Here is an 18,023-nt window from a genome sequence, read left to right as displayed (position 1 = left end):
GAAATTCTGTCTTTTGAAATATTGGAAGGAGGGTTATGTGAGCACAGAAAGCCAAATGCAATAGTTCTTAGGAAGAAGAAGAAAGGGGGCTTTTGTTCATCGTGTCTGTACATATGTGCATGAAAGTCTGAGATTAAAATCTCAAAATGGAACAGTATTTCTTCCCTATACAAAATATCTCTGAAATTCAAAGCAGTTTCTACAGGGCAGAACAGGCTGAGGTTCAGTATGAGCTGCAGGTTCTAGCCCTAGAGAACTGAGCTAACTCATTTATTGCACCAAGTTACTATAATAGCAACTTACAGAGAAAGACTGTGTTAACTAGCTGAAATTTTTACTGTTAAAAATCAAAACCAATACTAAGCAGTCTTTTCACAACTGAGGGGAGTTCGTTAAAATGATCAATGTAATTTTTCTCATAGTTATGCCACCATTGTTATGCAGCCTGAAAAAAAAGTTTGAGTTCCATTTTGCCAGGGACAGAGCAGACAGGAAGATACATTCCTGATAGGTACCATGTACCAGTTTGATATAGCTCCAACTCCCAATCTGTAAACTCTTTTACAGAGAAAGAGGGAGAATGAGAAACTCCACTGAAACTCCTGTTAACACTAATTAGAGTTGTCAGCATGCAGCGGAATCAAAGGCAAAACATGTGGAGCTCCCAGTGAAGTCAAGAGGAGAAGGGTATTACTTAAAGGAGAGGCATACAAATTAAAAATAAATGCTGTTCAATGTTACCAAATGAGCTAGTCACGTAAACACTCGCTTTGAGGTCTAAACCTTCCTACTGGGAACGCTCTTTCCGAAAGTTCATTCCTAGTCAGGAGACAACATTGTCCTTGACCACACCTGCCAAACGAGAACCCATCTTGTGAATGATGGGTCCAAAGCAATGTAAAGTAATTGCCGTGTGTTTATTTCTACTTAAAGTTGTTATTACTGTTGTTGCTGTTGTTAATATTCTTGTTGTTTATTTGCTGTGTTATAAACAAGGACCATTGTTTTCAAAGTCTTGCAGCAGAAAGGCAGTGCTACTCCTTAGAGCAATTTTGGATTGCTCAAAGACTAGAAAGTCTGTGTAGAATCTTAGCAATATGGCCAATATTCAAAATAGTGTTAGGAGATTCTAGGTCTCAGCCTCAAATGCAGAAAATTGCCTGATTTTGTTTTTCATGAGTATGATGTGTACTAAGCCAAACAATACTCCATTAGTATTTGTGAGCAGCTGGCTTTCTATCTACTGCTCTCTTCTCCACTTGTAGATATAAGGCACATCAGTTACTGTGGAGTCCTTAAAAAAGAAGCTGAAACTATTTTATACTGTGGTGACCTGGGTATGAACTACACATTAGTTTTGGCTTCCACTTGCACGCTAGATGATTTGCACTACCACCTAATTTAGTCTCATGCCTCCCAGCAAGCAGCCTGTCTACTACAACCCTACCCTCTCCCACAATTTTAACTGCCCTAAAACTGTTGCACAGACAAATGGGAGCAGAAACAGAAACTTTGCATGATTGTCACCTGTTATTCTTTCTACATGTTTTTGCTGTTACATGAAGGAAAGTTAATACTTAGGATTTAATATCTTTGTGGTTTACTGCAATTTTCACTGAGCTCCAGAAGTATCAAGCTGTGACTGCTGGCCTGCCTGACCCACCCACTCTGAACCTTTTTCTCAAATATTTCCACCTTTTCCAAAAAGGGGGAACAAGGAATTTGAGGGCTTGTCACTGAAACCACTGACTGTTGAAGATCTCTGCGGTCAGTGGAGCTTGGAGCCACAAATAATTGCAGTTACTGCTGCCTATGTAGTGGCTGTGGCACTAGCACAGTTCCTGAGAAAGAGAAAGGAAAAGAGAAAATAGATAATAAAAAGGGCATATAGAAACAACACGGAGCAAATGAAACTGAAATGCTTGACACAGGCAGCTTTATGGAAGAAAACAGGAAACTGTCAAATGCTGTGAGTGAAAATGGAAATACACTATTCAAGACCTTCACTTGCACTTCTTATTCAGACAAATTCTCATTGGCTTCAGTAAAGCTTTCTTCTGATACTCAGTACAAGACTGGGCCTATAAGCACAGCCTGACTTACACAGAAAATTACTATATAAAAGACTGACTTGTTCATCTCTCTCTTTAGGATAGTAAGCAGTTGTAGGTACACATTTAGTTCCTCACACAAGGAATTCTGGCTATAGCATGGAGACAAGGAAGATTCCCAGCACTGTTAGTCTTTTCTGCCCATACCTTGAAGAGAGATGAAGTAGATTAGTGTGTGACTGGAGTGCCCTGCCTCTACCTCCACTAAAGTGCTGGATCATCCCTCAGACTAATCAGCTGCTGCCCAAGGGATGCAGCAAGCTGCTTCTTGAGTGGTGAGGGATTATGACTCAGCACCACCAGCCACTGTGTTTGCTCATTACTCAGGACAAACTGCGAGACTGCAGTAAGTATTCCCTCCCCAATAAATACCGAAAGGTCTCCAGCTGAAACAAAGAGACTGTGTTGACTGAAACACCAGAATAAAGATACAATTCTTCGTCACATTCAGTGTCACTTAGTTAGGGCGATGTTTCCTGTATTCAGCAAACACGCCAGTAAAAGAATTTCTTGGCATACAGACAACATGGAAATGTCCTTTTAAAAATCAGTTAATACCAACAGAACTCATGAGCTAGCTGGAACCATTTCCTATGCTATGGAAAGAACACTCGAATAAGGTTAACCAAGACATTTCACCCTCCCAACCTCCCCCCTCCCCATCTATTTCTGGATGTCTTCTTTTGTTCACCCTTTGCTAATTATAGTGGCCTCGCTTAGGTGATATTTATAGTCTTAAAAGAGTTGCCTGACTTTTAGAACACTTTATTCATGTATATTTCCTGTGTTTATTGTTGCCTTAACTAATTTTTTTAATTAAGTTTACTTGATCCAAGATTTTATTTAGCAACAAATATCAAAGTAGCTTTTCTTTCAACAAATGCAAGAGCTGTATTTAGATGTAAAAAGCATTTTTCTATTTCTGAATTTCCGAAAACAGATTTTAGTTTCTTTCCCTCTCCGACTGATGGGTACAACAGACAATTCCAGAATTAAACAAAATGAAATTTCTTTTTTCACTGCAATATGAATATTGGTATTTTATTTTACTAATTTTTGGTATCCCTTTTTTTGTCTGTAATGGTTGCATAACGATTGGGGTGTTTCCAAGACATGGTGTTAAATATTTGTTTGCCCTGATGTTTTTCTAACCACCTATAATTGAACTTCCACCATTTGCCGGTGGAAAAGAGACACTGAGATAGTCTACATAAAATTATAGCCTCACTTTCCCATCTGCTCTGTATTTTATCTCCTTCTTAGTTTTCCTTAATTCCTTATCGCCTCGATTGTTTCTTCTGTAGTTTTTCTACAAACGTGCCTGTGGTGACACCAATTGGAACACATTTCAGTCCCTATTTTCAAAATAGCAAATAAAGAACATTTTAAGGAAAAATTTGGTGAGTATCTTTCAACTCCACTGAAAGCAGCTGGATTTGGGGAAGCGTTAAAGCAAAACTAACTGGCAGTTTGCCTTTCAGCACAAATGCTCTCTCCTCCCCTTGATGCTGCCACCCACTCGGACATGGACGGGCTGAGGTAAGGGCTGCACATCTGCTGAGGACAGAACCGATTGCTGTGTCCCTGTCTCTGTTTTACACAGGATGAGTGTGCCTGGCTGGGCTGGTGGAGGACAGAGCAGCCCATGCAACCCGCTCCTAAAGGAGACACAGGGAGGGAAGCGGCTCCTTTCCAGGGAAGGCAGCTGGAGCTCCACACGCCTAGAGCCCAGGGCTGAGTATCGACCCCGACACACCTGCCTGCCCGCCCTGCCCTGCCCTGCCCTGCCCTGCCCTGCCCTGCTCTGCCCTGCCCTGCCTCGGGACTTGAGCGTGGACCCCCGGGCGGCAGAGCAGCTCCTGGCGCGCCACCTCGGGTTGGAGCCCGAACCCCTTTTACGTGGCCAGGAGTCAGCCTCGGGTCATGAGAAAGAACGCGTGGGAGGTGCAAAGCCGTGGCCCTTGACTTTGCCACTTTTTTCGGGGTTTCTCACATGTTATTTGCTGACGCCCTGCGCTGGGCACAGCCCCTCAGCTGCAAGCCCCAACACCCCTAATTGCCCCACCTGGGCCCCACCCACGGCACCATTCAGGCTCCAGCGATGCCCTCCCTGAGCTCCCTCAGTGCCTGTGTGTGCCCTTGCCTCGTCCCTTCAAATCCTGCCTTGCCCTTGGGGCTCTCAAGGGCCTCTCAAGGGCCTCTCTGAGGGTGGTGGAGTGGGATGGTCCTGGCAGCATCCCCAAGACTGGCCCTGGTTCGGCTGGGAAGTGGCAGCCCCTGCCCCTCAGTCGGGCTGAGGTGATGGGGCTGTGATGCCCAGTGGTTTCTATGGCACAGGGAGAGTAAATGTTTAAAATCAATTCTGTAATGTGGTATAAGAAGGTGTGTTGTGATTTAGCTGAACAAAACTGTGCTTTTTATTTCCAGTTGAAATGGTTGCAGACTTGATAATTAAGAGACTTCTTTTAGAAAAAAAAAAATATATCAGGGAATGGTTAAAGGCTGCCCTAAAAATAGTGGTTGTGCTCCAGCTTGCTTTTAACTGTTCTTTCCAGCCAGGTGTGGGAGAAGTGGGAAGGATTCAATAGCTATGTTACATGTTACTTTACGCAAAGATCTGCACTGCACTCATTTATTTGAGTACTCTATTTTGGACATGGCCACTGGCTTCACGTTGGCTGTAATGGAGTTCAAATCAAATGGTTATAACTGATTTGAGTATTTCGTGAATTGTGCTCAGGTTTAAATTAATTTTTGAAATATTATTTCCTCTTGTACTAAGTTTTTGGCTAGCATAAAATGACACACTTCCCTGGCAATTGATGGGTTATTCTATTTTAGAAAGTCTGAAAATCTACTTGTTAGTGCATACTGGCCAAAGTATGGAGTACAGAGATACCAGACAGATGTTTAAGAGCAGTCTGCCTCTTGGTTTTACTGCCTCTATTTGAAACTCCATTTTATAATAACTTTGACATTGGAAATGGAAAATACTTCAATCCTTTAGTATGTTCCTGTGCTTATATAGTTGTATAGTGTGTCCAACCTGTTCTGAGTGATCTTACAGTTTGACAGCTCTCAGCTTTAGGCCTTCTCTCCAATAATGAATCTGATGACTGACTGTTGTGGAAAACATACTATTGGCTCTACCACAGGTAGCACCAATAACAGTGGTAAGGAACTACACAGTTCCTCACTCTCCTTTGTCTTTGTTTAGTTCAGATGTTGTGCTTCTACAAGGCTTTCATATGGATGTATTTGATGCCTCATCAAGCTATGAATATTTGGATTTTTAATCTTTCTTCATAAATCACACTTTCCTCTGTTTTTCTTGTAATTTGTCAGCATTTTTCAGCCCTATTCCTGAGTGGATTGTTTTGGAGCTATTGTCTCCACAGTGATATATGTACAAAGATGATAATTCCCTGACCTGGGACAGCTTACCTCTTCTATATGAAAATATAGAAGAGCATCCATTTATACTATAGGGCATTCTGCAGGGCTAATAGGAAGTCTGTAAGTGACTTCAGCATGGCTGGGATTTCATCCTTACTGTAGGTGATCCTAAGGGCTACAGGTTAACAGAAGAACATCCTTAATCTGAACAGCCTTGATAAATTTATAAAGGCAAACTTTCACTGTAACTGGGAACCATCCCATGCAAGTATCATACACAAGTGCTGGATCTGAATGATATAGGTATCATACAAAAACTCTGGATCTGAATGAAACTAGTCTTCTTCCTGTAGTAAGATTTATTGCCTGGTTGTGTAAAATGTCATAATTTGCAGATGGAAAAATGGCTTGCCTTTGTTTGTTTGTTTGTTGCAGAAGCTTGCAAAAAATCAAGACCTTTGCAAATGAAGATCTGTCATTTTGTTGTCAAAAATGTGACTTTATGAAGCAAAATCTATGATTTTTATGAGAGACTGGAATTGTGTAATTTTTAACGTGCAAAGCTCTCCGTCATTTGGCAAAAAGTTCTGATCTTCATAGCAGAAAATAATGGTTAAAAATTGTCTGAAAATAAAATAGACTGTCAATGTGGCTGAGCTTTCATTGTTCAGTTTCTTAGTTGGCACAGCCATTATTGTTGGAGTTAACTTTAACATCACTTTGGACTACTCACAGCATGCAAGATCTAAAGAGCACTATTTTTTTCATCTTGCCCTACAGCAATGTGATATGCATTTGCTAATGCACCCAAGTAACCTTTCTATGTCACTACTGGCAATTGTCAAACAAATTGGAAACTTACACTTTGAAGGAAAACAATTAACTGTAATGTTAAACTTCTGTTTTCTGTAACAAATACCTTAAACTCTGATTAACTCAGTGCCTGCTTCAGGACATGTAGCAGGAGTGGCTGTAGCTATGGAATCATGTCCATACCACAGCTTATTATATCTCTGCTTATGAGCTGGGCAGCTTTGGGAATCATTACTTGCTCAAATTTTCTCTAATAGGTGATAAAACTTCGTTACTGCATTGTGGCTATTCATGGGAACCTGAGTAAGCTTGCTAGCAAACTACTGACGGCAGATCCACTCAAGTGTAGAAGTGGCAGTCTTTCAAAAAACACCTATATGGAACGTGGTTCTTAATCTCAGTGTGACGCTTAACTGGGTATTAGATAGAAAAATTACTAAACCCAGAGTGACTGAACTCAGTCTCTTGCTATCAGAGGTGATAACAACATCGTATGGCAGAGTGAAACTAAAGTATCCATATGTGACATAGAAGGGCATCGGAGAATGTCATCTTTCTTTTTATGCCTAAAAAATGTGCCAGAGGCTTAGCACGGAACAAACTATTTAAAAAGGCTGCAAAATGACATGCCCACATGCTTAAATACAGCATTTAATCACATCCTTTGTTCAGAGAAGAGCCAGATCATCATGAAGTTTACAGTGTTCCTCTAAATTTTTAAATGTTTGAGAAGTATTTTTCTCAGATCCAGATACACTGAAGACAGACTAAAAACCAGCAGCTGCACATGACAACAGAATAACTAATGTGATTACCAAAATCAAGGGTTGTCCTGGACCTCAATTTCTGGCAGCCCTCTGACTGAAAGAACATTGCAGAAATTTTATTTCATCAGCTATGCAAGTTACATTTCCTGTCCTGATAACCACATACACTACAAAGTCCAAAAGCACTTTAAGTTATCAAATTGCACTTGATTACTTAAGTCTAAATATTTTATCAACCTTTCATCACCCTGAAGGAGATCTTTTAAGGTATTTCACTGCTGATTTTTTTTTCTCAAAAACCAGGAACTCAGAAAACCTATTTTTTTGCTATTCTGTGCTAGTTCTGTGTCATAATTCAATTTCTGCAATTCCTTCTTTTCTACGCATTTCTTGATACTTAACTACATAGAGTCTGAAATTTGAAATTAAAGCTGGTGTATCAAGTATTACATTACTACATCTATCTAAATAGATTTTACAGAAAAAATTAAGAGACCCCAGGAGTTCTGTTAATCCTATTCACACTATTTGCACTTCTTTGAGAAATAATTTGAAACTCTGATAATATAGTTGTGCTTACAAGGAATACATAATACAAAGCCAGGCCTTCGTTAGTTTGTGAGCTGCCAAAACATCTGTGTTGCCATGCACAGTACAAGTTCTATCGACAGGGTCCTTTTGAGATATGTGCATTTCTTTGAAGGCCACAGCTAATGTAAGCAGGGGCAACTTTAGACTTACAGCAAGAAATCTGTCCTGGAACTGATACAGTCTGACATCAATGAACGGCCTAAATTTGCAAACTCAGTGAATAGTTGTAGGATGAGCTTCTTTAACATGAAGTACACTGGCTCTTCCTGCAATCATTCACTAAGTGGGTTTGTGCTCACACAGTACTTTGACCTATGACATCCTCACTAAAATAGCTAAATAAGTCAAGGTAGTATTTTTTGTGAGTCACCGGTCTTTCAGTGCCTTTTTTTTTAACTATTAACATTTAGTTGATTCTGATCCTCAGCCAGAAGAAGGTATCCTGACAACTGTTCCACAGTGCAGGTCCTGTGTTTTTCCTGTCCTGCTTTCTTTTATGGGTTCAGGAATACTTAGCTCTGGAAGTAGTTTTTGAATTTTCACTGATGCGGCCTGATGAGGAAAGACCAGTCCAGTGGAGCTGTCTGCATCCTTTCTTGGGGCCAAGCAACCTTTGGACTCTAGGAACACTTGCAATATTTTCTTTTTAGCTTTGTACAAAGACCTTTCACCTGGCTAAGACAGCTAGCTACAAATCTAGCATCCCCAGGGCATTCCTGAGTTTTCTCAGCTGAGGATAAGATGGATATATCTTACTTTTATATTTACTGAGTTTTCAACAACTCTAGAATAGCAAACAAAGACCTTCTTTACTACTAGTATCATCATTGTGAGTCTACTGGGAGGTTATCTCTGTATTCTGATTTCATCTGTGTATAAAGAACCACACAGAAACATTTCTCATTATGAATAAAAAAGTAATATGTAATGTCAACCCCCAGAACTTATGATGTAATTACTACTTATAAAGTATTCCAAGTTCACCAGAAAGATAGGGATGTTTGAAATTTCAGCAGGTGGTAAAGTTACTGGATTACAATTGGCTGCTTTGGATCTTATTCTGGTATTATTATTAATCCTGACTAGTTTGCTTCTTTAATTTTTCTTTAATTTTTCAAATAATGTTTGAAGATGAGAGGATCTGCTCCTTTACTGAGTATGAATATTAGCCTTAAATTACATACTTAAATCCATGCACAGGTCATCTCCAAATGCAGTGCATGCTGTAGGTAGTTCTAGCCAGTCAATACTTTTACCTTTTATATCCTTAAATGTATAACGTATTCCAAAGAGGTAATGACAATTTGTAGAGCAGTAAGTGAGAAGACTGTGATAAGCATAAGCTGATAAAAATTTCAGTAAATAGTTTTAAAACACATTTGTTGTCCCTTGAGATCTCTTTAAAAAAATCCAATCTTCAGCCAAAAGGAAAGAAAAAGAGAAAACTTAAAAGCTGTATCCCAGTGCTGGGTTATTATCTCTAGGGTAAATAAGGCCTAAACCATTGATGGACTGGGACAGCATTTTTTATCATATCCTCTTCCTGAATTCTCCTAACTACAATTTTCTAAATTTAGCAGAAAGGAAAATAGTTGCTCTCTTATATTAATTGAAGAGACGAGTGTGTAAGACAAAATTTCAAATGAAGTGAAAAGATACAGTAAATAATTGCAAACATGCTGTCCAGTAACTCAAAGCCAGTTGTGCAAGGCATCACTCCTGATGATAAAGTCAAGATGAATTTCATACAAGCCACATTTATACTGCTTAATTATTTGAGTAATTTAAAATTTTAGTCCCAGAGATCTGCTAATGGACCTGTCTTGTCTGAAAGACATCTTAATATTCAGTTGTTAAGTTTAGACAGGTAGGAATAATAATAAAATATCTTTCTGAGCAAATACATACTTCTGTGTACAGGTAGGAAAAACAACTGTGCTGAAAATCTAGTTGCAATTTTATCACAATTGCCTCCCCTTCCTTCTGCACTTAAAATCTGTCATATTCTTAGGTGGTTTTTAATTTTTTTACCCTGTCCCACAGGGTAAATGTTCATGTTCTGTGGAGCAATCTGAAATAGCTGCTTTTGCTACCTTGATCAAAAGGACCTGAAACCATGGATGCACAGAGAGAGCTGCCTTCAGGAAAGGTTTGAAACCCTTTGTTTAATACTGATCTTGTACTCGCAACTGAAAAGACAGATAGTGTTACCCAGTACTGTTAAAAATGTAGGGTCTGATCTAAACATGTTTTAAGCACCTCTCTTTTTAGAAATTGAAAAGCTCTAAGTTCTTAGCATTGTGTATAATCTGGTCCCTAAATTTTGGATGTGGATGGATTTCCAAGTGAGTTGCTCTTCTTCTGGAATGCTGTGCAATTCTGTGGATCTTGTCCAGTTAAAAAAATTCATCTGGATATGCCAGAAGGTATGAAACTGTTGTACTTCTAAGCTTCTAAGATGTAAAGGGTACAAACACTAAGATGAAACTAATGCTTTCTACAAATGTGTGAAAGTCAGTTCACTAGCCAAAGGCTCTACGTAGCAACTTCTTAGAATACAGAAATCTGTATGTACATGGTAGTGTATACAGACATCCAGAGCCAGAAGTTGGTCAGCATTTACATGAAACAAATTTCTGCCTCTTTTGTGTCCATACTAGTGAACATATGTTGGTTAAAGAATATCATCCAGGCTGAGTTTGGAGGTGAAGAGCCTCTCTAAAACTATTCCCAGTATATCACATTGAATACTTATAAAATATGCCTCTAGATTAACCTATGGAACCATAAAAAAAAATATTGCTTGAATATCTTTTCATGTTCTCACTTTAATCATAAATGGAATTTAGGGTAGATCATAACTTAAAAAATTTTACACTGAAAGGTATATGCAAGATTCAGTGATCTTTAACATTGTTACTCTAGACTAAAGTACTCCCCAGGTATGGATAGAAAGGTCTGGTCTCAGATATTTAGAACGTGGTCTATTGGAAAAATAAGATGTTCGCAATTTCAATTTTTAAATTATTTAAAATGGGTAGCATGGCTTATAGCTTACTATAAAATTGCATACAGCTTAGATAGCAAATATGTGACAGCCTTTTCCTCTCTTTAATGCATTTTGGTTTTTCTCTCTGAGTAAACTTCCCCCGTTCTTTCTCCTTATATAGACTGAGTTTTCAGTGATTCCTGCAACCATTCCCACAAAAAAATGGAGGGAAGCTGGAGTTGTATATGCAACATATACAGGTTACTTTTCATGTAAACAAGCTTTATTTCATGTGTCCATGTCATTATGGTTATGACAGAAATGTTGTGGCAAGCTTTCTGAATGCAGCTTTTTAACAGGGTGCTTTTGTGCTCTTGATTCATGTAGATTCAGTTCTCAGTGAAGTTCTACACTAATTATTGTATTTGGATACTGAATTATTTTGACAGCAGTCAGAAATTATAAGTGGTCACAAAACTTTACAGATTTCAGCAGCAAATACTTGTGGCAAAAACATCTCTCTCTAGTAGACAGAGATAGGTAACTGGCAACATAATAAGGAAATTCAGATGTGAGTTGAGTTCATCATCTTGAGGGTTTTTTTGAGACAGAAGATTATTCTTGCCAGAGCTAATTTCTGTATCAAGAAAGTCGTTAAAAACTGTAGCTCATATCTGTTGTCTGATCTCAGATTTCTGTCTTAAAATTTCAGACCTGACTACAGCAGACCACCTAACTGCTTTTACAGTTATGAGAAATGTAAATGGAGCAATTTCTGGCCACCAGAAAGCTGTGCATGAGGGTTTACTGGGTGCTCCAACAAAATTAGGAGCTGAAAGGTCATTGTAGCAGCCTAGACTAAAGGAATTCCCCATGTACTCGTGGTGATGAGAACCAAAAGGAGTCCTTAAGGTATCTTCTTCCTCCTTGCTTTCTGCTCTGTGTATATCTTGCTTAGGATTCAGCCTTCATGGTTAATTAGACACATGGGAGTGCATAAAATAGTATCTCATTGAGAAAGTGAATATTCCAAATATGGAGTTACATAAAGTGTGAACAGAGATAGACAGAAACGGTGTTCCCCCCTATGTTAAATAAGGTAATGAGATAATTACATAAATGAATGTGGAATGGTGTAACAGGTGTGCTTACAACTCTGAATACAAGCCAGACAATGAGTGATGCTGACGGGGAAGGCGTAAAATTTATGCAAGGCCCTATGGATGTTAACAGTAGTTATAATAAATACTAAAATACAGAAAAGCCGAACTGAATATTGAATCTCTTTGCTACAGCTAATTACAGGCTCAGGTGGAAGACAACTTCAAGTTTCTCCTTGTAATAGTCTGACTACTTCAAGCCAAATAAATAAAGAATGAGATGCTCGGGGGGAGAAAATGTAAACCATGGTTTCCTGCTTGAAGTACAACATTGTAAGAAATAGTATTTTCTTGACTGAAAGATAATATAAGACTGTTACCTACCTTAAGTTCTCTAAAAAAGATGCTACTCCTAGCCCACTCAACAATGGAGAAGAGGGTTTGATCAGCCATTTTACACATAAGCCCAAATGTGTTGAGCTTCTCGTGCTTGCTTCTGTTGGCTTGCTCTTGCTGCAGATATGCCATGATTTTAGCTTGGACTTGCGGCTCATCTGGCTCACATTTCAGGAGTTCCAATATCAGATGTGGAATACTTGCTGGTGAGCTTGTTTGATAACCATCCATGTATGAGTAGCCCATTATTGACTCTGGTGAACTAGTGTAAGGGTCAGGGTACTCAGACTTGATAGCACGGCTTGGAAAATGGCCATAGGTTTGGTAGCCTTGCAAACTGCCGTGGGGTGGCATTGTCATACTAATTGGAGAGGTTACAAAGGGACTTCTGTCATAGTCTGTGGGAGGCAAGGCAGTATGGTTCAGAGGTAGGCCTTTGGAGGCTGAATGGATGTTCTGGATTGCAGAGGATATTGTCAGGTCAGTTGGCATTGCTTGGATCACCTGAGTCATGGCTTCCAGTTTAAGTCCATTTGCTCGGATAAGAGCTTTCTTCTGCTGCTTCAGTGCCCTGTCTCTCTTGTACATTGGTCCAAACTTGTTTCGACCGCCACGCATTCGGTCAGCTCGCACAGCTGCCAGGGAAGAGGAGGAAGTAAATCATAATTAAATCTTGGAATAGACATTCTCTAGTGAAACATACACTAGGAGAGAGCAGAAATGTAAAAATATAACTCCTCTTTTCTTTTTTTCCCCCACAAATTCAAAGTTGCGCTTTTATTCCTAAAGGAAAAGATTCATTTTGACTTAACAAGTGTCACTTTTTTCTAGTAACTTAAATGTCACATGCATATATTACTAACACAGGAGAACTTCTCTGTACATTGATTAGGACACAGGGACAAACACAATGGATGGCTACAGGAATTTCACACCTGCTATGGGATCATGTGGAAATCTCAATGTAATTTGGTTTTATGTCAAGCTACTATGTCATTAAGAAACAAGGGCTGATGTCCAGAATTTGTCTGAGACGTATCCAGCAGACCACATTGTCTCATTACAATCATTCCATTACTGCCTTCCACCGCAGCAAAACATCTGAAATGTAAATTGTGAAATGTTCAGTAGTCATGAAGGGGAATACATTTCTCTTGGCAAAAAGGAAATATTTCCTTCTGATGATTCTGTTCAGGTTGGTGTAAAACTTCGACATTTCTAGTTTGCTGAACAGCTCTACTGAAATGTTTAGCTGCAGTTGGAATGTGCAGAGAGAAAGCTGTCAGCTTGCTGCCTTCCACGTGGAAGATGGAAGTGAAACAGAAACTATTGACACTGTTCTGGTCTACAATATCTCTGGAATTAGAAATAATTAAAACAAATCCTACTCAACAGCTGCCTTGGGAGTCATACTGGTGGTCTATGCCACAGCAGCGTCTGTCACCATGGTATATATGTACTGGACTAGTGAGTGAGGAGCTTTCACCAAGCCCACCTTACCCAACAGCAGTTAGATTGAAAGAGGAACCTTTGACAGCCTGGTGACATGTTGAGACTGCTGAGATTGCTGGAGGTTAAGTTCTTGAGCTTTTTATCTTAGGGATTAGTAAGACATTAAAAATTTATTATGAATGCTAGATACGCATAATACTGTACCTTATCATAAGGACTTTAACGTTTAATGATTTTTTTTTTTTGGTCTATGGTTGTTTATGAACTAGACTTTTAAGGCTATATATATTTATGACTATCAGGGAAATACACATATAAATGTCACAAGTATTTACTATTATGGAAGCATGTGTTCTTCCAATTTTCTGAACAAGGAAAAAGAAGTTGCATGGATGTGGATAAGGAAGCTAAAGTACATTTTCTACAGTATCTTTAAAAGCACAGGCACTTTGCTTGAATTTGTAGTAAAAATGATGCTTCTAAAATTGCGGTTGACTTTGAACAAAATGCAAGAAATTAATGATATCACTGGTAAATGTAATTTATTTTAAATCTGTATACACAGTATCCTCCTAAGTACTCTGCAATTAAAAACTGTGAGCAAATTGGATTAGCAAGTGCTTTTGTATAACTCCTACTTAAATTTAAGGTGAACTGCATGCAATCACAGAAGACAAATTTTGGTCTTGTATCACTGTCAGCAAGGGACAGGAGTTAAAAGTAGGAGTAGATAAATGTATTTTATCCTTATCCTTAATGTTAACAATTACAAAAGGATTTAACACGTCCTATTATTGTATTGTTTGAATTTGGAAGCACATGCAGTGATTCAGGATGTTTAGTGCACTGTGTCAGTGCTCGCTCAGTCTTGTGGGCAATTAGAACAGTATTGAATCAATTAAACTGCAGGAGGCTGATTTTTCTGTTTATCTTCAGTTATATCAACAGCTTTCCTTTGCCAGAGTCAGGTGACTGGGTCTTTTCCATTATGTTTCCCTCCTTTGGCCTGATTTTTCCTGGTTAAGCATCTACGGTGAATGTCATTTCAGTACAGTTGTAACAATAAGGAATGTAGGAGCTTGTCCTTGGTCAAGGAAAAATGTCATCTGCTGTGAAATCTGAATTTCAATATTTTATATATCAAAGAATGAACTATGTATGATTCACAAATTCAAGTCGACATTTTTGCATTCGGTTACCTCAAAGGGTATTGTACACTTTTCATTATTCTCTGTAGATGAGAAAGTGAAATGAAGTCAAAAAGTGTACTTCAAAATGCCTTATTCTCTTTCAATTGCAATAGCCTCGCAGGTGTAGCATTACAAAAATATAGGACACAACTTTAGAGATTATTTGGTTCCTTAATCTCAAAGGCAAGTTGGTGTGAGAAAAACCCTTATTTTATCTGTTTCTTTGTTTTCTGCCTTATTGTCAGAAGAATGTATGTTAAAAACCCCATCAACCCTAGATAAAATACAAATAAATCACTCTCCATACTAACAAATAATTTTTTTTTATAATCTGGACACTTCTTATGTATTTTATGTTTAATTTAAAACAAGTCTTTTTAAAAAGCTGCAAAACTATTATATCTAGTTCCATTAATTCACAGACTTTAAACTCCTGAAATATCAAACTATATGAAATGTATATGAAAAAACGGACTATGGTTCTTAGTGATATACCATTTGCTCACTAGATTTTTTATAAAGCAACAATTTCACTGAGCATGCACAGTAATCTTTTATTATAATTTCAAAAACATAAATATGTAACTTTTGAAATATAAAACAGAATGTAGCAACATCTAATCCTATAATTTTATAGTATAGTTGAAGATATCAGCAAGACTGTAGCTCTTACCTTCCAATTTCATTCCGACACTTAGACATTTTTGAAATCGACAGTAAGGGCATCGTTTTCGCTGTGTTTTGTCAATCTGGCAATTCTGATTTTCTATACATGTGTACCTTTTGTTATTCTGGACTGTTCGCTTAAAGAATCCCTGTATGATAGATACAAAAATTAGCCTGTTTTGCTTGAATATTGTATTTCAGCATTTTATTTTATGGAAATCATTGTAACATAATTTTCAGATGCCACTCAAGCACTTACAAAGTTACAGAGTTTATTTTAAATGAGTGATCTGAACCCAGACTCCAGAGGAGGTTTTCTTGTCTTAGTGCTATGTTTTATAGGCTTATGTCAGAGATTGGTAAGGCTGTAGCCTTCTGTGCCTCTGACAGTGGTGGCAGAAATAGGGACACTGACCAGTTCCTTTTGTATTCTTTAATCATAGCAGAATTATTAAAGTCTTTCTTTTAAAGTAGTTTTGCATGAAATAAGTAGGGACACTGTTGCAAAGATAACAGAGGTACAGAATACCTCTGGCTACTGTACATCCCAGTGGAGCATGCTAGAGTCATAATAAGTGCTTGTCATTCACTACTCATTGATTATTTTTTAGTGAAAATATAATGGACTAAGTTAATTTTTCCATGCAACTAAATGTTAAATTGCATTGTTCTGGCAAAGGAGTTTCCTTTACAGTGCACTACTTAAATAACTGTAAAATATTTTAAAAATTTTACACTAAAAATATGACATCATAAAATCATAATTATGTAAACCTTATAGTATAATAAAACAGTGCAGATATATTCATCTTTCCATATGATAAACTGCATTTAATAATACTTATTTTCAAAATTAATGAATGATCTAACCAAATAATTAGTTACTTGACTTTATGTGTCAAGTAAGCTCTGACAGTTCTAGTTTGCATGAAAAAAGTGCATAGTCATTATAGTCACAGAAATGTACAATGGAATATTGAAGGATGAAAGAAAAATCTTAAGAAAGCTGCATTAGATTTTGCAAAGCTGATCTGTATTGAGGATAATTTTCTTACTTTATTCTCCATGAAAAGAAATACTCTGAATGGACATAAATCAACTAAAACCAATATTTAGGACAGTTAGGAATGAAAGTTCTTCTAGAACTACATGACAACAGCAAAATACTTAAAAGCAATGACAAAACTACAATGCAAATCAGTCAAAGTTGTTTCCATTTGTGCAGATATCTCTCTCAAAGAGACTTCTAAATCCTAAAGCTTTTTGGTGGTTAAATTTTTTATGTGAATGTAATAAGAAACATATCAGGAACAACCCAAATTATTACACATCTGTTTTCTTTAATTGTCTTTTTTCTGCTTATATTTGAAACATTTTTTGCTATACTTGTGTTTGTATGGAGTAATAAGTAGAGAACCTTGCAGCTTTCACAGGTGAGAAGTCCATAATGGTACCCAGACACTTTGTCTCCACAGACTGGACATAGTTCCTCAAGGTCTTCATCATAAGAGTAATTCACCATTTTAAACTGAGACACTGGGGAAAGGAGAAATAGCACATTCAATTAGAATTTATGTTACTAACTTAAATTTTTTTCAACTGTTCTCACCTAGAGAGAAAGCTCACTTAAAACAAGCACACTATTGAAAATAGGGGGACAAAACGTTTTATTTTTAAAAACAACTTACGTGGAGACATGCAGTTTTTCATCATCATCAAATCTGCATGGTACTTAAGAAGCATAGCAAGAACCATCAACTTCTAAGTTTTATGTTTAGATATCTATATTTATAGAGTGCCTTTAACCTAGTGCTTACTTTATGGAATCACAAACTGAAAGAATTAATTTAAATCCAAGAATTATCAAGGGCAACGTTTAAAAAAGCAGAAAGAAAAGACTGTCACTTGCATATTTAAAGCAATTCGTTTCCTTTAAAGTTTTCTTTCAACATCAGCCTGCAAATATTTACCTAGACAAAATCTGTATCTCACAGATCGAGCACTTTTGCACCGCGTGAAATCCAAGTTAGCTACTTGCAAAACCAGCTTAAAACCGGCTCCGCGCCTCCCAAACCCGTCGTCTCGGGGTGACCGCCCCCTCGCCCTCGCCCCCTGCCCGCGCCGCTGGGTGAGCGCTGAGTGCCCGCAGCCCCGGCTGTCACAGCCCGCGGGTCCGCAGAGACACGGGAGAGACGCTTTTTAGCCGTCCGCGGGTCGGCAGAGACAGCGCACCGGGACCGCCGTTCTCGGGGGATGCGCTCAGGTCTGCCCGGCCCGCAGACCCAGCATCCCCCGCTGCCGGGGGCTGGGCGTGAAAGCTGCGCGCCGGGGCCGCCTGAAGTTTCTGCCGCTCGGGGAAAAGGCGGGGAGGAGGCGTCAGGAGAGGACGGGGGGCTAAAACATGCGGAGTGAAGCGCGGTCACTCGAGCCGAGCTCCCCCACAAGGAGCCCCGGTCAGCCGCTCAGGTTATTCCCAAAATGAAACCCTTCCACTCGATATGGGGCCGGTTTCCTTCCCTTCCCTGCTGCTAAGCCCCCCGACCTGGTCGGCA

General features: G+C 38.7%; 1 protein-coding gene across 1 annotated transcript in view; it reads right to left on the bottom strand.

Annotated features, from left to right (window-relative positions):
- NR5A2 (nuclear receptor subfamily 5 group A member 2) overlaps positions 1–18,023 on the bottom strand; it is an 89,212-nt gene that overhangs the window by 58,852 nt on the left and 12,337 nt on the right. The window contains exons 2-4 of the mRNA XM_008926843.3: positions 16,889–17,007; positions 15,479–15,620; positions 12,152–12,798 (exon numbers count right to left, since the gene is read on the bottom strand). Coding sequence (XP_008925091.2) covers positions 12,152–12,798; positions 15,479–15,620; positions 16,889–17,007 — 908 coding nt within the window. The remainder of the gene's footprint in view (positions 1–12,151; positions 12,799–15,478; positions 15,621–16,888; positions 17,008–18,023) is intronic.

Source organism: Manacus vitellinus, unplaced genomic scaffold (assembly GCF_001715985.3).
Source record: "Manacus vitellinus isolate BGI_N305 unplaced genomic scaffold, ASM171598v3 scaffold_44_pilon, whole genome shotgun sequence".
Lineage (NCBI taxonomy): Eukaryota > Metazoa > Chordata > Aves > Passeriformes > Pipridae > Manacus > Manacus vitellinus.
This window is presented reverse-complemented; position numbering and strand designations above follow the sequence as displayed.